General features: G+C 59.3%; 1 protein-coding gene across 17 annotated transcripts in view; it reads left to right on the forward strand.

The window, feature by feature from the left end:
* Nucleotides 1–23,419, forward strand: part of FANCA (FA complementation group A) — a 46,908-nt gene that overhangs the window by 17,540 nt on the left and 5,949 nt on the right. For 6 of the 17 annotated variants that reach the window (XR_014805201.1, XR_014805202.1, XM_005653229.4 and 3 more), the window contains exons 8-30: nucleotides 46–128; nucleotides 520–553; nucleotides 902–968; nucleotides 1,220–1,332; nucleotides 2,200–2,276; nucleotides 2,459–2,600; nucleotides 2,813–2,946; nucleotides 4,066–4,173; nucleotides 5,858–5,953; nucleotides 6,085–6,144; nucleotides 6,843–6,931; nucleotides 7,853–7,913; nucleotides 7,998–8,047; nucleotides 9,838–9,914; nucleotides 11,657–11,764; nucleotides 13,565–13,704; nucleotides 14,018–14,088; nucleotides 14,280–14,376; nucleotides 14,451–14,638; nucleotides 15,634–15,730; nucleotides 16,750–16,929; nucleotides 17,690–17,763; nucleotides 18,693–18,821. Coding sequence is in view for 15 of the 17 variants with exons in the window: in XM_005653229.4 (XP_005653286.3) it covers nucleotides 46–128; nucleotides 520–553; nucleotides 902–968; nucleotides 1,220–1,332; nucleotides 2,200–2,276; nucleotides 2,459–2,600; nucleotides 2,813–2,946; nucleotides 4,066–4,173; nucleotides 5,858–5,953; nucleotides 6,085–6,144; nucleotides 6,843–6,931; nucleotides 7,853–7,913; nucleotides 7,998–8,047; nucleotides 9,838–9,914; nucleotides 11,657–11,764; nucleotides 13,565–13,704; nucleotides 14,018–14,088; nucleotides 14,280–14,376; nucleotides 14,451–14,638; nucleotides 15,634–15,730; nucleotides 16,750–16,929; nucleotides 17,690–17,763; nucleotides 18,693–18,821 (2,275 nt within the window). In the remaining 2 variants the exon portion in view is untranslated. Of the gene's footprint in view, nucleotides 1–45; nucleotides 129–519; nucleotides 554–901; nucleotides 969–1,219; nucleotides 1,333–2,199; nucleotides 2,277–2,458; nucleotides 2,601–2,812; nucleotides 2,947–4,065; nucleotides 4,174–5,857; nucleotides 5,954–6,084; nucleotides 6,145–6,838; nucleotides 6,932–7,852; nucleotides 7,914–7,997; nucleotides 8,048–9,837; nucleotides 9,915–11,656; nucleotides 11,765–13,564; nucleotides 13,705–14,017; nucleotides 14,089–14,276; nucleotides 14,377–14,450; nucleotides 14,639–15,633; nucleotides 15,731–16,749; nucleotides 16,930–17,689; nucleotides 17,764–18,692; nucleotides 18,822–19,255; nucleotides 20,436–23,419 lie in introns of those variants that run through there. The other 11 variants (XM_013994301.3, XM_084959131.1, XM_084959129.1 and 8 more) reach the window with 4 other exon arrangements.

The raw sequence follows: 23,419 nt of genomic DNA on the forward strand, positions 1-23,419 counted from the left end.
CAGGGGCCACGGTGAATGGAAACGCTTTGGTTCCTTGGTTTTCAGGTTTTGTGCAAATGTTTGTATTGAGAGGATTCCCGAAAAACGTGGACCCGAGAAGCACTGTGGAGCCGGAGCCGGTGACCCAGGTGCGCGCAGGGCGAGGCTGTGGTGGCCTCATTCCCCTTCCTCTCGGGGAGTTCTGCCTGGCGGCGGGCACCGGTGCGGCTCGGCTCCCGGTGCGGTTCCTCGGCGTCTGTGGGACGTCAGCTGTGCTGGCGGGTGTGGTCCCGGGGCCCTGGGCTGTGGCCTCTCCCCAGGCCTCTGTTCCCAAGCCCTCGGGGCTAAAAGCCTTGCCAGTCCAGAATCGGTGCCATGCTGAGGCTGTGGGGGCGCGGGACCGTCCTGCAGAGCTGTCCTCAGGGGCTCTGCCATGCGGCCTCCGCCTGTCCGCTCCAGGTCTGCTCACGTCGGGCTCTTCGCGAACCCAAGGCTGCTGTTTCTGTCGCATGCGAGCAACTGCGTTTTCTGTCCCCACAGATCGCGGCTGATGTCCTGCAGAGAATGCTGACTTGTGAGTGGCTCACGGCCAGGCCGTCCCGCTGTGCCTCCTGGCTTGGGCCTTCACGTCCTGGCCCCCGCAGGCCCCGGTCGTGCTTTGATTTGGGGCCCGCTTGCCCAGCGGGCTCCACCGTTGTCCTGCTCTAAGTTTGGGGGCTTCTCATTGCCCTTGAGCTGTGCTTGATCTTTAAGGCCTGAGTCCGGGACCCCCGAGACACTGGCAGCTTGACAGGCTTGTGCCGTCAGGGTGGGAAGCTGAGGAGCCCGTAAACGCACGTGTCCTCCGCCACCTTGTCCTCAGACGCCGGGTTGGGGCTGCTGCTGCTGGACAGTCATACCTGAGGTCTCTTTTCTGCCCCAGCTGCGCTGGAAGCTCTGGCGGCCGGGCTGCAGGAGGCGTCAGCGGCGTACAAGGCGGTGAGGTGCTGGTGAGTCCGGGGGCGGGTCCCTCGAGAAGGACCTGTGACCTCCGCTGTTGCCGCACCATCAGGATGGTGGGCCGTGCCCGCCTTTCCAGGGCCACCCTGCCTGCCCTGCGGCCGCCCCCGGGCCCACGGCCACGCGCTTGGGGAACCTGCGACCCAGCCCCAGGCCTGCCGCCTGCCGGCACCTCTGTGCTGTGGGCAGGCAGAACCCTGGAGGCGGCTTGCTTCCCCAGCCTCTTTCTGCGGCTCTGCAGGTTCGGCACGTTCGGCAGACACACGTATCAAAGCATCATTTCTACAGAATCTCCAAAGCGGTTCTTCTGTCACACCCTGACCCAGATCCTCACCCACAGGCCTATGCTGAAAGGTGGGTCCCTGCGCCCAGGCCCCCGGCCTTGGCCCCAGCAGCGCACTGCCTGCCATGGAGCATCCCCTGGCTTAAAAGTGGTGCTTCCCAGGGAGCTCCCGCCGTGGCGCAGTGGTTACCGAATCCGACTAGTATCCATGAGGTTGCAGGTTCGGTCCCTGGCCTCGCTCAGTGGGTCAAGGATCCGGTGTTGCCGTGAGCTGTGGTGTAGGTCGCAGACGTGGCGCGGATCTGGCCTTGCTGTGGCTGTGGTGTAGGCCGGCGGCTACAGCTCCGATTGGACCCCTAGCCTGGGAACCTCCATATGCTGCGGGTGAGGCCCTAGAAAAGGCAAAAAAAAGCCACACACAAAAAAAGTGGTGCTTCCCAGACAGACGCTGGAATTCAGTGGCGTGGCGTCAAGGCAAAGTCCTTCCTTCGCTGGCCTCAGAGCACTGCCCTCAGCCCGCAGCTCCTCCTGTGGCCACGAGTGCGTTTCCTCACGTGGGCGTGTGGCCTCCTTAAAGTCCTTTTCCGCCGTGTGTGTCCCACCAGCGGCTCTCGGCGCTGCCCTGTTCGCAGTGGCACTGCGCGTGCAGTTGAGGCGCCTCGCAGGCCGTCCGTGCTGCCCCAGCTGCCGCCCTCTGCGGTGTCCTGGCCGATGGCGCGTTCACAAGGCGGGTGTCCCAGCAGCAGCTGTGGGATGTACTTGGTGACCGAGTGTCTGTAGCAAACGTGACAACGGCTGGCACAGACCCTCACTCGCTGACACACATGGGACACGTGGTGTGGACTTAGCCTTGGGAAAGTGCAGCTTCAAACAGGGTTCGATGCGGGAGCTCTGGCTGGTTATTGACGAGGCGGTTCTGTGTCTCCTCCGGCGAGAAGTGTCTGACGCTCTTCAAATGCAGAGAGAGTGGTGCTTCGCCAGGACCCACCCGCTGCTCAGCGACCTGTACCGCAAGGTGCTGCCTGGGGCGGGGGCCGGGACCGGGCGGGGTGGGTGGTCGGAGACCCGCTTCAGAGGCACCCAGTGGCGTCCAGAGGCCGACGTGTCCCTCGTCCTCCCCGACCGTTGGCAGCAGTCCCAGCTCGTGTCCAGCGGGGAGCGGGTGGGGAGGGTCCAGTTCGCCTGCTTTCGTTTCAGCTCTTCGTGGTTCTGAGTCCCGAGGAGCTGGTTGCACGTTTACAGGAGGTTCTGGAAACTCAGGAGGTGAACTGGCAGCACGTGCTGTCCTGTGTGTCTGCACTGGTGATCTGCTTGCCGGACGCACAGCCGCTGGTTAACGGTGCGCTTGGGGGAGCCCTGTGTGTTCCGTGTGTGTGCACGCGTGCGTGCTTGTGTGTGTGTCATTCTCGTGCGGATGGGCGTTTGTGAGCGAGCCCCTGGGCATCGCCCTCCATCGCCTTCCACCCACACTCGCCCTGCGTCCCAACCCCTCCCGTGTGCCACCCCGACCCTGGGTCCCGAACCCCAGCCCTGACGGTCGGACTCGCCCAGGCTGGGTGGCCCGGCTGCTGGCCCGGGCGTTTGAGAGCTGCGACCTGGACAGCATGGTCTCCGCGTTCCTGGTGGTGCGGCAGGCGGCACAGGAGGGCCCCGCCGCGTTCCCGCCCTATGCAGACTGGTTCCAGGTGAGCCGCTTGTGCTCCCCTCGTGGCCCGAGGCCCTAGGTCCTCCTGCGCCCCGTGCTTGGCTCCACAGGGGCCTCTGTGCCAGGGGTGTTCCCTGCCCCCTGCTGCTGCCCTGCCTGGGCCTGCCGAGCCTGTCCCCGGGGCGTCTGCAGGCCCTCATCTTTGAAGGTCGCAGGTCTTCTTTGTGGGGGTTTTGGGTGGAGTGGCTGTGGCCTTCTTCCCGTGTGGAGTGGAGCCGCTCTGCCCAGCGTGGCCGTAGGGACATGAGCATGGTTCCTTCCCTCCCAGAGCTCCAGCCTTGCCTTGTGCTCTCCTGGCCCCACGTTGCTGTCCAGTTGTCCCCACTGGACACACGTGGGCTCCCTGGCCATGTCCATGGTCCTGGTGCTGAAGGGCTTAGCGGAGTCCACCCAGCGCTCTGATGGCAGGTGACACGGGGCAGCCTTGTGTCCCATGGGTGCAGGTTCTGATGACAAGGTCTGCCTTCTGTCCGGCCATCGGCATATTTGTTCACAAGAGCCGGGAGGTGCCGAGGGCCTTGCCGCGAGCCATCTGCGCCTCTCTGCAGGCTGTTGGTAATTTTCAGAATCACCTGTTCCCAGAATGTTCTGCTTTCTTTTTTTTTTCTTTGTGGGGCCGCACTCAAGGCCCATGGAGGTTCCCAAGCTAAGGGGCGAATCTGAGCTACAGCTGCCAGCCTAGGCCACAGCAACGCAGGATCCTTAACCCACTGCGTGAGGCCAGGGATCAAACCCGCAACCTCGTGGTTCCTGGTCAGATGCGTTTCTGCTGCGCCACAGCGGGAACTCCTGCTTTCCTGTTGTGATGGGGGCACGCTGCCCCGAGGGTCCCCGCCTCGGCCTCTGCAGGGTTGTCTTCTGCTTAGATGCCTGTGGGAGTCAGTGGAATGGCTGTGCCTACTGGGGCCTGAGTTCATGGAGGCGGGTTGATAGTCGGGTCTCCGAGGTTACAAAAACAGGTCATCGTCTATTTCCTACAGAGATAAACTTTAAAAAAATTTTTCTGGCCATACCCATGGCATGCAGAAGCCCAGGCCAGGGGTCAAAGCTGTGCCACTAAGCAGGTCCTGCCACCTGCCTCTCGCCCCTCCACCTCCAGGCCTCCTTCGGCAGTGCCAGGTACCACGGCTGCAGCAAGAAGGCGCTGGTCTTCCTCTTCAAGTTCCTGTCTGACCTCGTGCCCTTCGAGGCCCCCCAGTACCTGAAGGTGAGGGCTGCGGCAGCGTGGGCTCCGTCCCCCGTCCGGGGACGGCCCCCACCCCGGCAGGCATCAGCCACGCAGCGCACGTGCTGCCCTGGTGGGTGTCCGGGGCAGTCCTCAGGCAGCTGAGTTCCTCGTCCACGCGGCGGTAGGAGTGGGAACGTGGGCGCAGTGTCCAGCCCGGGGCAGAGCGGTCTGCACGCTCGCACACAGGCTTCTTCCCGCGCACAGACAGCAAGCGGGCGGGCGTCTGAGGGCCCGTGTCCGGGTGTACAACGTGATGTAGTTTCAGAGTGAGGGGGGGATTCTGGAGGATGTGTCCCCTGCAGCCGTGGCCATCACTTCTGGGTGTGGTTTACATGTATTTTTTTCAGGGCCGCAGCCGCGGCACATGGAGGTTCCCAGGCTAGGGGTCAAATTGGAGCTACAGCTCATGGTTCCTAGTCAGATTCGCTTCCACTGCGCCACAATGGGAACGGCTCCAGTTTATGTTTTTAAGTCATAATGTTTATTAGTCCCGTGATTGAAAAATGCCTTGCTCTAAGTGTTTTTTTTTTTTTTGCTTTTTAGAGCCGCACCCACGGCATATGGAGGTTTCCAGGCTAGGGGTTGAATTGGAGCTGCAGCTGCCGGCCTCCCCACAATCACAGTAATGCCAGGTCTGAGCCACATCTACGACCTACACCAGAGCTCATGGCAACACCAGATCCTAACCCACTGAGCAAAGCCAGGGAGCAAACCTGCAACCTCATGGTTCCTAGTCAGATTCCTTTCCACTGTTCCATAACAAGAACTCCTAAGCTTTCTTTTTTAACCAGATAATTGCACGCAGCATTTGCTTTGTGGGTTAAAGCACTTGGGAAATGAATCTCACCTTTTTTGCTTGTTTAAATTTTGGCTGCACTTGCAGGCCAGGGAGGGAACCTGCGCCAGAGCTGTGACAGTGCTGGGTCCTTAGTCCCCTGAGCCACAAGGGGACACTCTCACCTTCTTTTTTAAGAAGCTTGTGTTTTAGGAGTTCGCTTGTGGCTCAGCAGGGTAAAGATCCAGCGTTGTCACCGCTGTGGTGTGGGTTCCCTCTCTGGCCTGGGAACTTACGCATTCTTTGGGCGTGGCCACCAAAAAAAAAGAAGCTTGTGTTTCATTTCTTTTTTTTCTTTCCTGTTTTTTTTTTTTTTTTTTCTTTCTTGGTCTTTTTAGGGCCGCATCTGTGGCATATGGGAGTTCCTAGGTTAGGGGTCAAATCAGAGCTGCAATTGCTGGCCTACACCACAGCCACAGCCATGAAGGGATCTGAGCTGTGTCTGTGACCTACACCACAGCTCATGGCAACGCTGGATCCTTAACCCCCGAATGCGACCAGGGATTGAACCCGCATCCTCATGGATACTAGTTGGCTCATTACGGCTGAATCACGGAACTCCAAAGCTTTCATTTCAAAGCGTGCCTGGGATGTATCAGGCAGCCCAGGTTGCGTGTGTGCGCCCCGACCCCACACCCGCCTGGCACCCTCCCTGCCCAGGCCGCCCGCTTCCCCCGGCCGAGAGCCCAGTCACCTCGGGGCCTCCACCGAGGCCGCCTCCTGCTTCTGCCCTGTGGTCTTCGGCTCCTCCGGGCACCTTCTCTCGTCCCCCCCAGGCGCTTGCCGGAGTCCGGCGGGCTCGAGGCTGACGCGCCCCCTCGCCTACAGGTGCACATGCTCCACCCTCCGCTGGTTCCCAGCAAGCACCGCACCCTCCTCAGCGACTACGTGGCTCTGGCCCGCACGCGCCTGGCAGACCTCAAGGTGCGCCCGGGCCCCGCCCCCTGCCACCCGGGCCCCGCCCCCTGCCACCCTGGCCCCGCCCCCTGGCCCCCTGCCGCCCTACTGCCCTGCCGGCCCGGCCTCCCACCGAGCGCTCGTCCTCGTCCTCGCAGGTTTCCGTGGAGACCATGGGGCTCTACGAGGATGTGTCGGCGGCGGGGGACATGGCGGAGGTAACGTCCCGGGGCCGCGTGTGCGCTCCGAGCATCTCAGCCTGTCTCTCTGGCGTGGCCGGGGGGCGCTCTCCTGAATTTGTGGGTCGTGTGTGCTGCTCAGACAGCAGCGCGGGGTCACCCCGCTCGGGAACCCCTCTTCCCGCAGCCCCCGCCGCCGTGCGGTTGGCTTGCCCGGTGCTCTGCAGACGGGTGGTGGGCAGAGTCGTGTTTCTCGAGGAGTTAGAGGTCAGCTGGCCCTGCGGGCTGTGTGCTTCCTAAGACGCTCTGACGTCAACCTTGGGGGTCTCTGAAGAGCCCCTCGAGAGGCTGCTTCGCTGTTGGCTGAACATTTTAAAGTATTTAGCATAGTTCTCTGTTTAAGAGCTACTTCTGGTTACAAGTTGCCCTTTTGTAGTTTTTTGAGTGCCCCAGCCTAGGTCTCTGCACGTTGCCGCCTGAAGAATCTTTCGCGGGACTCGTCTCCCCGTCGGGCACAGTCGGGTGTGGATGGAGCCTGGGGAGGGCAGCTGCCCTCGTCGCTGGCTTTGAACATTCTGAGGGCAGCAGCAATGGTTAATCCCTTTCTGGGCCTTTGCTGGTCTCGCTCAATGAGACGGAACCCTGCTCTGCTCCTGTCCTGTCTTGTATGTATTTTATTTTATTTTATTTTCTGTTCTGTCTTTTTTAAATCTTCTCTTCTTCCCACCTGGAGCCAGCCCCACAGCCAAGCCTCCCGGGATGTGGAGAAGGCCGTCTCGGTGTTTCAACACACGGGGAAGGTTCCTGTTGCCGTCATGGAGGCCAGGTGGGGCCGAGCAGCCTGTGGGTGTCTGTGCCACGTGGGTCCCGGGGGAGGCCCAGCGAGGGGAGCCCCTGCCATGGCCTGCACTTCCTCTGGAAAAGCCCAGGTTGCCCTGAACTTCGAGCTATTCAGAGAGACCAGACGGTCACTGAGGCTAGCTAGCAATGATGAGTTTTCTTTTCTTTTTTTTTCTTTTTTTGCTTATTAGGGCTGCGCACAAGGTATATGGAGTTTCCCAGGCTAGGGGTCAAATCAAAGCTCTAGCCACTGGCCACAGCCACAGCAATGCCAGATCCAAGCTCTGCGACCCACAGCACAGCTCATGGCAACGCTGGGCCCTTAATCCACTAAGCGAGGCCAGGGATTGAACCTGGGTCCTCATGGATGCTGGTCAGATTTGTTCTTGCTGAGCCACAACGGGAACTCTCCAATGATGATTTTCAATTTTGTTTATTTAATTTTGGGGGGCACACCTGCAGCATCAGAAATTCCCAGCCCAGGGCTGGAACCCGATCCACAGCAGGGACAATGCCAGATCCTTCACCCCTAGGCCACCAGGGAACTCCCGGCGATGATGTCTTCGGTCACCCCTTCTTTAGTGAGCAGTGTGAAACCAGTACAGGGAGAACAGCCAGTTTGGCCGAATTCCCTGTGGCCCCAAGCCTCTCGAATTCTGGCTGCTTCCAGTGTGGACTGGCTTTGTTCAGGTGTTGCCCAAGGAACCACACCGATTTGTCCACGGTCAACCCATGGCCTGGGCTGAACCCACGCCCGCTCCCCTGGGTGTGCGTGATCCCTAGTGTGCAGGGTCCCGGAGCAGTGGAGAAGACACTGAGAAGGTGGCCCCCTGCCCGCGGCCGTTCCCGCCGTGCCGCCTGTCCTCCTGCCGGCGGTGGGCGTCCTGAGCCGTCCCCTCTGTTGCAGCGTTTTCCGGAGACCCTACTACCTGTCGCACTTCCTCCCCGCGCTGCTCACCCCGAGAGTGGTCAGTACACGTCTGGGGGGACCTGGGGCCCGGTCGGCAGAGCAGAGGGCTCCTACGTGCCTCTCAGTCTCGGCTTTCTCTCAGCTCCCGACCGTCGAGGACGCCCGGGCGGCTCTCATTGAGGCCCTGCGGAGGTGAGCAGCTGCCTCTGCAGGGGCGGCCGAGCAAGAATCGGTGCCTCGGTAGAGAGGTGTGCGATCACATGGGTGTCTTAGTCTTAGAAAATGAAAACAAATCCGACTGGGAACCATGAGGTTGCGGGTTCGATCCCTGGCCTCACTCAGTGGGCTAAGGATCTGGTGTTGCCATGAGCTGTGGTGTAGGTCACAGACACGGCTCGGATCTGCGTGGCTGTGGCTGTGGCGTAGGCCGGCGGCTACAGCTCTGATTAGACCCCTAGCCTGGGAACCTCCATACGCCACGGGTGTGGCCCTGAAAAAAAAAAAAAAAAAAGTCACACAGAAAAAAAAATGGCTCTGTGTGCATTGGTTAAGCTCTTCAAAAGAAAATTTCTTTGAATCTGAATAATACCACTGAGCATTTTTCCAAGAACCTTGAGGATGACTGGTCTGGAATTAGAGAAAGTAGTGATTTTGCTACATAATCATTGTGCAGTGAGGGGATTTTATGCAAAGAAGGAGAAGGAGGGGAGGCTCCCCTGAGCTGATCTGGGGGGTGGAGACCAGTGGAGAACGGAGGTCCCGACGCCGGCTCACGTGAGTTCCCCCAGGAGCCGGGAGCTGGCAGAAATTGAAAACTAAGTCGGACTTCGGAGTTCCCATCGTGGCACAGCGGTAACAAACCTGACTGGTGTCTGTGAGGACGCGGGCCCCACTCAGTGGGCTAAGGATCCGTGTTCCCGGGAGCTGTGGTGTAGCTCGCAGACAGTGTCACAGGGGTGGCCCCTGTGTCTGAATTGCTTTTTCTTGAATTTGTCTTTTTTTTTCTTGGCTGCAGCCACAGCACGTGGAAGTTCCTGAGCCAGAGATCAAACCCACACCCTAGCAACAAGCCCAGCCCCTGGCATTGCCAGGTTCTTAATGCTCAGGCCGGGATCCTGCCTTTTCGACTTAGTTGCACTGGTTTCTGTTATTTAAGCTAGAGGTCCAGCCTCCGGGCTGCGCCCCTGCCTCACTCTGGACCACAGTTGTGTCTTTGCTCTTGCGTCTGAGTCTCACGGGCATGGTTTACAGCCCGTGGCGGAGGCTCCGAGTCCTGCCATCCAGGACGCCATCCGCGCGTCTGTCAGTGGCCAGTCGTGGCTTGTGCTCTCCAAGCGCACCTCTGCGGCTCTTGTCCTTGGACTTGTCCCTGTGTCGTGAGAATGTGCCAGCTGGTCCCCTGCCCTCTTGATGCCCCGTGTCCTTCTCACAGGGCTTGTTTTCTTTGATTTGTGTTTTTGCAGCCACACCTGTGGTATACGGAGGTTCCCAGGCCAGGGGTCCAATCGGAGCTACAGCCGCCGGCCTACACCGCAGCCACAGCCACGCAGATCCAAGCCGCATCTGCGACCTACACCACAGCTCACAGCCATGCCGCATCCTTGACCCACCACAGAGGGGACTCACCTTGTGTTTTAATGACACTGATTTTGCTTGTTTTTCTTGGCGTCATTCATTAAAAGTAAATGTAAGTTCACTTTTAAAACTGGGGAATTACGGAATTCGAGTAGAGAAGTGAAACTCACTGATAATCTGGCTACGCAGCAAAAACCTCCGTTGGCAGGTGTTTGTATCCGATGTATCATGAAGCACCTGGGACCATTTGAATCCGCGTGTGTGATGGTTTTTCCTAAAAGCAGGGTCACTTAGATTTATTGTATTGCATATTTCTGTGTTATGATAATTTCTGGAGCTGTAAGCCTGAGAATTAATTTGAACAGAGAATTTAACAGGATTGACTGTTTTCATGTTTCCTGATCCAGAGCTGATAAAATCCCCCCATCCCTGTACTCCGCCTACCGCCAAGCCTGCTCCACTGCCGGCGAGAAGCAGCCAGAAGGTGAGGACAGTGGGCTGCTAGGTCCCCGAGCCGAGCCGTGTCACTGGTGCTCTGCTTATGTCATGCTGGGTCTGGCTGCAGCTGTGGCTTCAGAGGCTGCCCGGCCCAGGAATGGCGTGACACAGGGGGGCTGCCTGTGGAGTCCTCTGGGCTCATAGCAGGGCCCGTCCCTGCAGCACACGTGCAGCACAACGTCCTCCAGACTGTCTTTGACCCACTGAGCTGGTGGTGTGGTTTCTGATGCTTTAAATTGGGGTGAGCAAGCCGGCCCTTGCATGGTGTTGGCTCTACAGCTTGTCCTGGTGGGCGTCTGCTGCAGCCCTTTGGCTCTCAGGACGGCTGGGGTCGTCCTGCTCTAGTGCCCAGTGCTGTAGGCCTGAGCCCAGAGTGCGGAAGCACGTCGGGGGGCGGCTGGGCCTGGAGCAGCGGGGCAGGCCGTCCCCGCCCTGGGCCCAGCAGCAAGGCGCTGTCAGGAGCCTTGAAGTGGTGGCGCCTGGAGGGTGGGCCAGGCTGGCTGAGGCAGCGGGCTTTTCCAGTTCTTTCTGCCAGACCCGTCCCCCACAGTCCCGTGTTTCTGACAACCTGGGAGACCCCACCTGTTTTGCAGCTGTGAAGCATCTCGCAGACGGGGCGCCAAGGGCCGTAGGGCTGTGTGTGTTGCGGAGCAAAAGCCCTGCTCCTCCTGTTCCCGCCCCATGGCTCCACTTTTGGGGCCTTGTAGAATGTTTTCTAATGCCACCTCTGTCAGAGATCATCTTTTTGGGGGGGGCTTGTTGCCTTTTCTAGGGCCACACTCGCGGCATGTGGATGTTATCAGGCGAGGGGGCTAATGGGAGCTGTAGCCGCCGGTCTACACCACACCCACAGCAACACCACATTCGAGCCTCGTGTGCAACCTACACCACAGCTCACGGCAACGCTGGAGCCTTAAGCCCCTGAGCGAGGCCAGGGATCCAACCCGCAACCTCATGGTTCCTAGTCGGATTCATTAACCACTGCGCCACGACGGGAACTCCAGACGGGTCAACTTTTTTAGCAAACCCTTTGCGTGCCCGTGGAGGGCTGGTTGCCCCCTCTTGGGCACTGATTCTACCATCCTGTTGTGGTAAGAACACAGTGTTACTTAAGAGTTTGAGAAAAGGGCTGAACCGCTGTCCGTCTGTAATTCTGCTCTCCCTGCCCAGCCTCCCTCTGCTGCTGTTGCTCTTTTTTTTTGGTCACATAAGTGCTTTTCACTCTTGCAGTGGTGATGTGTGTAAAATCATGGTCTTTCTTAAACATCTTTATAGTGGTTTCAATTTTTTTTTTTTTTTTTTTTTTTTTTTTGCTATTTCTTGGGCCACTCCCGCGGCATATGGAGATTCCCAGGCTAGGGGTTCAATCGGAGCTGTAGCCACCGGCCTATGCCAGAGCCACAGCAACGCAGGATCCGAGCCGCGTCTGCAACCTACACCACAGCTCACGGCAACGCCGGATCGTTAACCCACTGAGCAAGGGCAGGGACCGAACCCGCAACCTCATGGTTCCTAGTCGGATTTGTTAACCACTGCACCACGACGGGAAGTCCCGAACTCCTTAATTTTTGATGTGCCATCGGTACCCAGCATCAGGGGAGTGGGTTTCCCTTCGCTCCTGGTTGGGTCCTAGCCTGTGCGTGCCCGCTCCGCAGAGCCCAGGGACGGGGTCAGTCCTGTGGCCAGAGGCCCGGGTGCTCCCTGTCAGCCTCCTTGTCTCTGTCGCAGCCCCAGGATCGGAGGCGGAGCACAGCTGTGCAGAGGAGCCCCTGGACCTGCTCACAGCGGCCCTGGGGGAGCTCAGGGCCTCGCTTTCGGACCCCACACAGCAGGATGGTGAGGCTCGGGCTGCTGGCAGGGTGTCCGCAGTGGGTGTTTTGTAGGGGGGTGTCCAGCCGTGCTCACAGCTCTTGGTAGGTGCCCTGTAGGGACACGGTCAGCCTGTCTTTGCTGCAGACCAGCAGGCTGTGGAGGGCTTGGCCTCCTCCTGTCCACACAGGCTGTCCCAGCTCCTTGGCACGAGGTGGTTCTTCTGCTCATTGGCCTCTCGGTGGGCAGGTGACAAACAGAGCGGAAGACAACTGCCACATTTCCTAGGGAGCGGGGCTTCCACCTGCATGCCTGGCTCTTGGTAGCACTCCCGGGCCTTGCTCGGCCCAGACCCTCCCCAGAAGAAGCTGGGTCTGGAGTTGGATCTTCAACCGTGCACAGTGCTTGTGAGAAGATACTAGCTGCAGTTTTATCAGATTTGTCTTATGAGAAATGCAGAAAAAAATAAGCTGTATTTTTACCTAGTAACTTTATTGCATTTTTATTATGAATTTATTGGACTTGTCTGAGAGCCTCATGGCAGAAACACATTTGAACTGTCCAGGTCTACTTAATTTGTGTAGACTTTTTTTCAGTAGATAAATTGGAAAATTTTTTTTGCTGCACTCATAGCATGTGGAAGTTCCTAGGTCAGAGCTCACACCTGTGCCACAGCAGCGACTCGAACTGCTGCATTGACAATGGCAGATCCTTAACCCATGGAACCACCAGGGAACTCCTGGAAATTTTTTTTTTTTTTTTTTTTTTTGGTCTTTTTGCTATTTCTTCGGCCGCTCCCATGGCATATGGAGATTCCCAGGCTAGGGCTTGAAACGGAGCTGGAGCCACCGGCCTACGCCAGAGCCACAGCAACGCAGGATCCGAGCCGCGTCTGCAACCTACACCACAGCTCATGGCAACGCCGGATTGTTAACCCACTGAGCAAGGGCAGGGACTGAACCCGCAACCTCATGGTTCCTAGTCGGATTCGTTAACCGCTGCGCCACCACAGGAACTCCTGGAAATTTTTTTTTGTCATTTTGTTTTTCTAGGGCCGCTCCTGAGGCACATGGAGGTTCCCAGGCGAGGGGTCTAATTGGAGCTGCAGCTGCCGGCCTATGCCAGAGCCACAGCAACGCGGGATGTGAGCCGCGTCTGTAACCTACACCACAGCTCACAGCAACGCTGGATCCTTAACCCACTGAGCAAGGCCAGGGGTCGAATCCGCAACCTCATGGTTCCTAGTCGGATTCGCTAACCACTGAGCCACGACGGGAGCTCCCTGGAGAATTTTTTGAGTTAAGTGACAGTTTGAAAAATCTGTAGATAAACCACTGTGGAAACATCAAAAAAATAAGGCATGAGGTGAATGCATAAGATCTGCACAGCCCCACATACGCGGGGAGTCCGCGCTCGTCCCTGGCAGCCCTGGCCTGGGGAGGCAGGTTCAGGCAGTGACAGGTTACATGCAGCCCCACCCCGCTTGTCAGGGTGGGCAGTGGGCACCACAGGGCAGCCGAGGGTGTCATCTGGTGGCCGGTGTGGCCTCTCCAAAGTCCCCTCCTGCTGACCGTGTCCCTGCGGACATTGCTGCCTCTGTGGAGCCAGCACTTCAGCCTGACAGCTGACTGTTTGTTCAGGCCAGTCTGCAGACCGTGGAGCCAGTGCGGGCTGGGCCGTGGGAGGGGGTGGGGACTCCAGGTGGGTGCTCGTGATGCCCCAGGGCTCTGGCCATCGCATGATCTGTGAAAAGGCCGTGGACAAGACGAACAGGCGGCTGCAGGGCCCGTGGACAGTGTGGCCTCACCCTGCCGGCCACCCTTGCAGTGCTGTCTGCTCGGATGGCTGTGGTTTCTGACAGGCTGGGTCCCGCCTTGGGCCTCAGCAAGGACGACGAGGATGGCTCCTCAGTGGCCACAGTCCAGCTTAGTGTCCGCACCCCCGAGCTGCCTCCGCGGGAACTGAAGGTGAGCAGACGCCTGTCCGCGCCTGTGTCTGCCTGGGAAGCTCCTGTCGTGGCCCTGGCCTGTCTGCGCACGGCCTCTGCGTCGGCCGGAGTTGCGCTGAGGCCACTGCGGCTCCCGGGAGACAGCTCTGTGAGCCGGCTCTGCTGGAGAATCCGCAGTGATGCCCGGCTGTCACATCTAGGGACTGGGGGCTCGTGCCCATTGCTCTGCAGACAGGCCTGCCTGCAGTCCTGGGGGCTTGGCCGTGGCCCTGACATCCGAGGGGCACTGTGGTGCCATCAGGCTTGTGGCCCTGAGCGCTCTCTCCCGCCAGGTCGTGGACCTCCTGCTGACCGCCTTCTCGCAGAACCTCCTGGCCGCCTCCTGCCTCGCCCCGCCCGACAGGTAGAGGCCGGGCATCCCCCAGCGGCTCAGGGCCTGGGGCGGGGGCGGTGGGGCCGACCGATCAGGCAGGGAGGTGGGAGGGTTTGGGGCACAGCCTGGTGCTTTCTGGGCGGCCCGGTGCTCGTCTGCTGGGCCCCAGGAGGGCCATGCGGGCCAGTGCGGCCCCGCCACCGTCTCTGTGGTCCCAGCAGGCAGGGGCCCTGGGCCGCCCGCTTGGTGAGGACCTTGTGTGGACACGGGCTGCTGCCGGCTGTGCTCACCAGGCTCTGCCAGCTGCTCCGCCACCAGGTGAGGCGCCCCCTCGGGCTGGGAGGTGGGCTCCCGCCCGTGCCCGCGCCCACTCAGGCTCTGCCTCCTGTCAGGGCCCGAGCCTGAGCGCCTCCCACGTGCTGGGCTTGGCCGCCCTGGCCGTGCACCTCGGCGAGGCCGCGTCTACGCTCCCGGCCGTGTGCGCCGGCCCCCCGGGCCCTGCCCGGCCCCTGCCTGTGCCCGAGCTCTTCGACTGCCTCCTGCCCTGCGGGACCCCGGAGGCCTGGGCCCTGTGTCTGAGGTGAGCCCCCTGCGCAGAGGGACACTTGCTGGGCAGGAGCAGCCAGTGCGGTCTCTGCCGTTGGGCCCTGCTCCCCGCAGAGCCTGACCCGCTTGTGCTTTGCCGCGTGTCGGTAACTCTGGTCGTGAGCGCGAGTTAGGCTCTGGCCCTGCCTCCCGAGCCGCCAACTGCGGGCTGCCGACACTCCCCTCTGGGTGGGTGGTGAGCGCGGCCTCGTTTGCCCCGGGCGCTTGGGTGGCCCTCCTCCTCTGGGTGGATGGCAGGGTGCCCCTGCAGTGGGTGGCTGCTTCGGGGGACAGTCCTGCACGTGCAGCGTTTCGAGACCTGCTGCCCGCCTTCCACTCACCGCCCGCCGTGTGCCTGGGGCCTGTGGGGTGAGGGCAGCTGCCCGGGCAGGGTCCCCACCCACTGTGGGGGCCGAGCCCTGGGGCATCCACGCGGGACACGGCCCAGAGGCTCAGGACTGGGCCAGGTGGCCCCCTGGGCATTGCTGGCCGGAGGGACACAGCCCATGGACTGAGCTGACCCTGGGAAGGTGGGGGACGAGCGTGGGAACCTGGCCCCAGACCAGCGCCCACCAGGCGTCCCCACCATCCACGGGGACAAACAGACAAGGCTCCTAGGAGTCTGCCCTCCTCCACTTGCTGCCTCTCAGGCCTCGGGGGCAGCCCCTGTTCTCAGCAGCCCCGCTTCAGAGCCCGCCACGCGAGGCACGGGCTGAGTCTGACCTTGGTGGCAGGGTCGTCTCGGGCGGGGGCAGCGGGGGTCTGCCTGCACTCAGGTGAACGCAAGCCCCGCACCCCCTGGCTTCCTGCCTTGTCTTGTGTCTGTGGCTCTTTACCTCCCGAGTCGCAGAGTCGCAGGAGCGGGCTGGAGCTGTGGCTGAGCCCTGCCGGCGTCAGCGTGGGAGCCGAGTTCACGGTGGAGTGAACGCTTCCCTCCGTTGCTTTGCACGGATCGCGTGGCTGTGTCAGCACGTCTGTTATCTGTTTCAGGTTTTGCACAGCAGCGATTTCCTATTCTGTGTGTAAGTTTTCTTCCCAGTCCCGTGGGGTTTTGCGTAGCTGTCTGTCCCCAGGCCTTATAAAAAAGGTGAGTCTGCCCTGCTGCTTCTTCTGCTCTCCTGTCACGTAGTTTTGTGCAGCTTCTAGTCAGAGGCCCGCGTGGCCACCCCTGGCTGCTCCGCACTGCCGTCTGCAGCAGGCTCTCCCAGGGCTGCCCTCCCGCCTGCCGAGCTGGACACAGGCTGCCTTTCCCTCTTGGTTTAGAGGACAGTGGGCGGTGACAGCCGCAGTTGCCCTCCTCATTTTTAAAAGACAGATGCTGATGTTTCTGAATTAGGGAAAAGATAAGTATCTACAGAAAGTGTCTTACCGTTTAAAGAAGGACCCTCAGTGCTCTCGCTGTGGTGCAGTGGCATCGACGGTGGCTGGGGAGCCCTGGGATGCGGGTTTGATCCCTGGCCTGGCACGGTGGTTTATGGATCCACTGTTGCCACAGCCGTGGAGTGAGGCGCAGCTGCGGCTTGAATCTGATCCCTGACCCGGGAGTTCTGAATACCACGGGGCGGTCCAAAAAGGACCACGAAAAATCCTAAACTTCCTCTAAGGCCTGCCCCCCCCATGAGTGCTCGTGACACTTATTAGAAGAATTAGGGCTGCGTGTTACAATCTTCAGCGTCAGCCGTGGAGGTGACTTTGCCGCGGCGACGCAGTCCATCTGTAGCTTGAAGGACCCTCTCCTATCAGGGATAAACCTGACCTCAGCTCCAGGCTTCCCCTCAGACTCCCGGGCCCTGCTGGCCAGTGAAGCCGCACCTTGGCTCCCCGTCCTCTGGTGGGGCTCAGGCCAGGCCCCTGGATTTGCAGTGTGGGCTGGAGATCGACGGGGGGTGGCTCGGCTGGGAGGACCACGTCCCCCTCTGGGCACCTGTGCTGGCCCTACGTGGCAGGTGGGGGCTGGCCCGAGGGCACAGTGACAGGCGGGGGGCTTGCCTGAGGCACAGCGGCCGGCTCCGCCTGTCCGCGAGAGAGCGTTTTGCCCGCCCTGGGGCCCCTCCTTCAGGCACCCCTGCTCTGGGCGCAGCCTCCTGACCCCCCCCACCGCTCCAGTTCCAGTTCCTCGTGTTGAGGCTGTTCCCCGAAGCCCGAGATGCCCCCGCCGGGGCAGAAGACGCGGCCGGCCCTGGCTGGCAGCCCCTGTGCCTGCCCTCCGTGGACTGGCAGCGAGCCGCCCTCTGCCTCTGGGAGCAGGGAGCCTTCCGGGAGCTGCTGGAGCAGGACGGCCTCCGAGTACGTCCCCCCTTGCCCCCCAGGACCCCATGGGTGTGCACCGCCTGCGAGGAGTGAGACAGGCAGGCCCCTCTGCCCTGCCAGCCCCGCAGTGTCTCGCACGGGTCTGCCGGATGGTGGCCCGGCGCCCCCGAGTTCGTCACCAGAAGCGCAGCCGCTCTGGGCTGCGGGCCGTGTCGCTGCTCCCGGTCCCTTACCTCCTGGACGCTCACCCACTTGCTGTGGTTTTAGCGGAAACAGCGGCACTGTCCCCCTCTCAGCTCCTGTGTTGTTAACTGACCAGTGACACAGAGCGGCTCTGACTGCGCCTGAGGGCGAGAAGGTGCAATGGCTGCCCTGGAGGGCGCTGTGCACACGCGCCCCCACCGGCGCGGCCCGGCTCCGGCCTTTACGCACGTGTGCTGCACACGCACACGTCTTCCTGGGACACGCTCTCACACACACGTGCTGCACCTGACATGAGTCTGCACAGATGTGTGCAGTTGTCCCATGAAGCGTGGTTATTGGCCCTCTGTGACCCAGAAAGTGACCTGCGGGGCGAGGGCCTGGGGTCCCCCAGATCCAGGCAGCCATGCGGGAAGTCGGTGAAAGGACCAATGTGGGACGGTTTTAGGCAGCTTCTCAGGGAGGCCTCCTGGAGCAGCCCCAGCCTGACGGTGGCAGTGCCCTGAGGCTGAGATGGGCACAGGCGCACGGCCTCGGCCCGAGCTGTGGGTCTGCACGCTGGCCTTGCCGAGCGTCAGCTTGGTCCTTCTCTCAGTTGACTTACAGAGACTGGTTACTGTTGGAGCTGGAGATTCAGCCTGAAGTCGATGCTCTCTCAGACACTGAAAGGTACGTGTCTGCAGGATCTGCCCTTTGAAACATTTTACGATTTTCTGTGTTGTCTTCACGTGCAGGTTTTTCATTTTATCCTCAATGTTCAGTTTAACACACTCTTTGAGTACAATTTTATTCAAGAGCCATTTTCTGGGCTCCTACTGGTTGCCAGATATTTCTAGAGTGTTCGAGAAGCTAGGCGCAGCAAGGAGGAGACCGCTGGGGTGCATGAGGCGCGTACAGGGCTCCCTTGTGCACTCGTGTCCACGCCCGAGCGGGCCCTCTTGCCGAGGAGCAGGGCAGACCTGTGCCAGCGTGGGCCTGGGGGCAGGGAGGTCGCCAGGTCCGGGGCTGAGAGGGAGATGCGGGCCCTGAAGACACCACACAGGGCCCTGGGCCCAGAGGGCCATGGCCGGGAGCCCAGGAGGTCCCAGCTGCTCTTAGCCACGCGGTCCCGTCGTGCACGTTCTGGTCTCGAGGCACCGGAGGTCTCTGGGTGGGTCAGGGACAGGCACAGGAGCTGTGTTCAGGCCACTGTCCTTGGAGTGGCCAGCGGCCTCCTGCCTGTGTGGGATGCCGTGTTGTGCTGTCAGATTCTGGACGGGACGCCCCCCACTTTGCTCAGCACGGGGCGTCTCGACCTTCCAGGCTGAGCCAGGCCTGCTTCCTGTGCTCCCTCCAGGCGCCTCCAGGAGGAAAAGACACTTGCCCCCAGGGCACTGTTGACATTGCCGAGACAGCCCAGGGGCACGCTTGCAGCCCCTGCTGCGTAGGGTGCTCTCACTATGGGAATAGGCTGCAGTGCCCCCCGCCCCACTCCTGTGCCTCGGGCTCAGCACCACGCAGCCTGGGCCCGGCCCGGACGCTCTGCTGCTGGGCCCGGGACAGTGCAGGTGCCCGCTGTGCCCCCGCTCAGCCGTCGAGCCCCCGTGTCTGCGTTGCAGGTGGGCCTTCCAGCAGTGGGCCATCCACGAGCACTTCCTCCCTGCACCCGCCTCAGCGGGGGGCTGCGCCGGGGACCTGGAAGCCGCCTGCACCGTCCTCGCCGACGTGCTCATGGACTTCTGGCAAAGGTGAGGGAGTAGCTGCCCCCGGGTGTCTTGTGAACTTGCTGTTTCTGAGAACAGGTTTGTCTCAGTCTAGTTTGCGTCACACTGTAGAATTGGCTGTCGTTTCGGGGTGCAGATTTGCCGATGCAGTGACTGCTCTTTCTGCCGTCACCTGGGGCTCAGGGTCAGCAAACACGGGGAGAATAACAGGTCTGGCAAGGGCTGGGCACCCGTGTCCTGCCCGTGGTGCAGGAAGCACAGGCATCCGTGGTCCCACCCGGGCTCTGGCCTCGTGTGTCGTGCTTGCTGTGCTGGGGTGGCGAGGTGCTCAGAGCAGCCGGTTTCTGGGCTTGGGTGCCTGTGTCACGACACAGCCGTGGTCATTCGAGGGCACGCCGTCCAGGCAGATGGACACAGCACAGCACCGGGGTCTTCCTGCTGCCCCATCTCCTCCACAGGGTCTCTGAACTCGGTGTCCAGTGGGCACAAAGCCTGTCCCTCAGCGCCTGTCAGCGTTGGCGCTGCTCCTGCCCGCGCGCAAGGGGCCGCCCCCCCGCCCTTCACTCGCACTGAGGCTCCTGCGTCTGCTCCCCCGCGGCCCCGGCCCCACAAGCCGCCGTCTGTCTGGGGGGTTTGTCGGTCCTGGACGTTTCGATGGACTCGAGACGGCGCTTTGGGTCAGAGGCCTGTTCTTGCGCGCCCTCCATGTGGCCTGTACCAGAGGCGCCCTTCTCCTGCCTGACTCGTAGTCCCCGAAGAGGGGGCCCCGCTTTACTCATCAGCGTTGGCGTCTGGGTCCTTGGCACTTCGTGGTTGTGAATGACCCCGTGAAACTCGGTGCAGCTGCCTTTTCACTTTTCCTGGGCACCCGCCTGGGGGGCGTTACCCCGGTCGTGCGCATCTCCTGCCTGAGGAACCACGGCCTGGCTTCCACAGCTGCTGGGCAGTGCCCCTTTCTCCCTTATCCACCGCCTCCTGGCACTGCTGGCTCTCTGGCCAGATCCCGCCCCGGCCGTTCCCGATCCCGCACCCACACCACACGGCGCTTCCCTGAGCGTCTTTTCATCTGCTTACTGATCCTTTGTGTATCTTTTTTGGACAAATGGTGATCAGGTGCCTAGCCCGTTTACAATTGGGTTATCTGCTTAGAGTCTTGGGAGGTCTCTCCCTCGCAGGTACCGGGCCCTGCCCAGCTCTGCGAGGGCACATCCTCCCCGACCCGGGACCCGCACGCTCTCACCCCCGTGATGCAGAGACGTGTTACCTTGGATGGACTCCTATCCACCTGTTGTTGCTCTGAGCTCTTATTTCGTTTTTGACTTTGATCCACTTGGGGTTCATTTTCCTGTGGTGTGAAGGGGGGACCCAGCTCCATTCTCTGCATGCGGACGTGCAGTTTTCTTCGCCAGAAGCTGCTTAGTGGAGGCCCCGTTGTGGCTCAGTGGTAACGAACACGACTAGCATCTATGAGGATTCAGCTTTGATCCCTGGCCCCACATGGTGGGTTAAGGATCCGGCGTGGCTGTGGCTGTGGCGTAGACCAGAAGCTGTAGCTCTGATTGGACCCCTAGCCTGGGAGCTTCCACGTGCTGCAGGCGCGGCCCTGAATAGACAAAAAATAAAAGCCAGTTATCCGTCCCTGTGTGAGCTTTGTGTCGAGCTTTGTACTGGTACCACACCGGGGGTTTTTTGCTTTTTGCTTTTTTTTTTTTGGCGACACACATGGAATTCGCTCCAGGCCAGGTAGGAATCCAAGCTGCAGCTGCCACCTACGCCACAGCCGGGATTCCTTTTTTTTTTTTAATTTCTGGCCGCCCTGTGACAAATGGAGTTCCCAGGCCAGGGATCGGATCCAAGCCACAGTTATGATCGAAGCCGCAGCTGTAGCAACTCGAGATTCTAAACCCGCTTTGCAGAGTTGGGGATTGAACCTTCATCCCAGCGCTCCCAAGACACTGTCAATGCCATTGCACTGTGTCAGGAACTCTAGGAACTCCTCTTTTTGTTTTTGGTTTTTGTTTCGGCTGCATCCATGGCTTGTGGAAGTTTCTGGGCCAGGGGTCAAATCTGTGCCACAGTAGTGACAACACTGGATCCTTAACCCACTGGGCCACCAAGGAAAAGGAAAATGTACCATACTGTTCTGATGACTGTAGTTTTGTAATAAGGTTTTTTCGTTTTTTTTTATATTTCATATTTGTTTGGCTATTTTCTTGGGGGGAATGGCAAGACTTTTAAAATTTTATTATAGTTGATTTGCAATGTTCTTTCAATTTTCTGCTGTATAGTAAGGTGACCCAGTTATACGTATCTCTAAACATACACACGGACGTTTACACACACTTTTCCTCACGTTCTCCTCCCTCGTGTTTCATCACACGTGACTGGATGCAGTTCCCGTGCTCTGTGTCCACAGCAGGGCCTCATTGCTTACCCTCTCCAGATGCAACAGTCTGCGTCTCCTAACCCCAAACCCAGTCCATTCCACTCCCTCCCCCTCCCCCTCGGCAACCACAACCACCACAAATCCGTTCTCCAAGTCCATGAGTTTGCTTATTTTCTATAGATGGGTTGATTTTGCCATATATTAGAGTCCAGATATAAGTGACATCATATGGTATTTGGCTTTCTCTTTCTATCTAACTTACTTCACTTAATAGGAGTATCTCTAGTTCCATCCATGCTGCTGCAAATGGCATTATTTTGTTCTTTTTTATGGCTGAGTAGAATTCCATTGTGTAGATGTACCAAATTGTAATAAGTTTTTTTTTCTCTTTTTTTGGCCTTTTTTTTCTGGGGCGCACCTGTGGCATATGGAGGTTCCCAGGCTAGGGGTCTAATCAGAGCTGTAGCCGCTGGCATACACCACAGCCGCAGCAACTCAGGATCCGAGCCGTGTCTGTGACTTAGACCACAGCTCACGCCAACACCGGATCCTTAACCCACTGAGTGAGGACAGGGATCGAACCCGCAACCTCATGGTTCCTACTCGGATTTGTTAACCACTGAGCCACGATGGGAACTCCTGTAATACGTTTTTAAATTGGAAAATATGAGTCCCCAAACTTAATCCTTCTTTTTCAAGACTATTTGTTTCTAGTCTGATTTTAGGACCAGCTTACCACTTTCTACAAAACCAGCTGGGATTCTGGTATTGATTGCGGTGTGTCTGCAGCTCACTTCCTATCCATGAACATGGGCTGTCTTTCTTCATTTAGGTCACCTTTAGTATTTTTTGGCAATGTTTTTAAGTTTTCAGTATATAAGTCTTATATCTCCTTGATTAAATTTATTCTTTTTTTTTCTTTTTTTTGTCTTTTTGCTATTTCGTGGGCTGCTCCCGTGGCATATGGAGGTTCCCAGGCCAGGGGTCCAATCAGAGCTGTAGCCACCAGCCTACGCCAGAGCCACAGCAACGCAGGATCCGAGACGCGTCTGCAACCCACACCACAGCTCACGGCAACACCGGATCGTTAACCCACTGAGCGAGGCCAGGGCTCGAACCTGCAACCTCATGGATACTGGTCAGGTTTTTAATCCACTGAGCCACCACGGGAACTCGAGGATTTTCTACATACGAGGTCTTGTCGTCGGTGGAGAGAGGGGGTTTAACCTTTTCCTTCCCAATTCAGGTGCCTTTTATTGATTGACTTATGCTTTTGCTGAACGGTCCTGGCTACAACTTGCAGTGCAGAGTGGAGTGGACGTGTCCCGGTCCCGATTTCTGGAGGACCGTCTCCAGCCTTTCATCCTGAAAGGCGATGCCAACCGCGGGTCCTCGTGAAAGGCCTTGGCCAGGTTACGGGCTCGTGCACTCTGGTCTGTTGAGTGTTTGGTTTGTTATCACCAACGTGTATCAAACTTAGTTTAATGCTTCATCTGTGCGGTGTTTTGTCTTTTGGCTGCACCCTCGGCCTGCAGGGGTTCCCAGGCTGGGTGGCACCCCCACCACAGCAGGCACAACACGGGGTCCTTTACTTGCTAGGCCACCAGGGAGCTCCGGTTCTGGGGTCCTTATTCTGCTCATATGTTTCTTGCAATACTTGATTTTTTTTTTTTTTTTGTTAGAGCCATTCCTGTGACATGTGGAGGTTCCCAGGCTCGGGGTTGAATTGGAGCTGCAGCTGCTGGCCTGCAGCACAGCCACAGCCACACCAGATCCGAGCTGCACCACAGCTCACGGCAACACTGGATCCTTGACCCGCTGAGCGAGGCCAGGGATCGACCCCGCGACCTCATGGTCCCTCGTCGGATCTGTTTCCTCTGCGCTGCAGCGGGATCTCCTTGCGTGACTTGATTTTAAGGTTTTGTCCATTTATGTGAGTGTCCGGTGGCTGCGGCGTGCGGAGCTTTGACGTGGTGTCTCGGTGCCCAGAGCAGAGGTGGGCCCGGGCTGCAATGGTGAACGTGCCCGGTCCTAACGCTGGTCACTGCTCCACCAGTGAGCTCTCTGGGCATCGTTTGTTTTTTGAGGAAATGGCTCTTCTTTTTTTTTTTTTTTTTTTTTGTGTGTGTGTGTGTGTGTGTTGGTTGATTTTGTTGCTTTCCTGGGATAAATTGCACTGGGTCAGGGCCCGCGTTACTCTTGTCGCCCTGAAGTCAGGGCTCATGTTCTGCTGTGG

This window comes from Sus scrofa, chromosome 6 (genome assembly GCF_054392235.1).
Source record: "Sus scrofa isolate SSC_HxYL_T2T_F1_AM1 chromosome 6, Sscrofa_HxYL_maternal_Yorkshire_Landrace_v2.0, whole genome shotgun sequence".
Classification (NCBI taxonomy): domain Eukaryota; kingdom Metazoa; phylum Chordata; class Mammalia; order Artiodactyla; family Suidae; genus Sus; species Sus scrofa.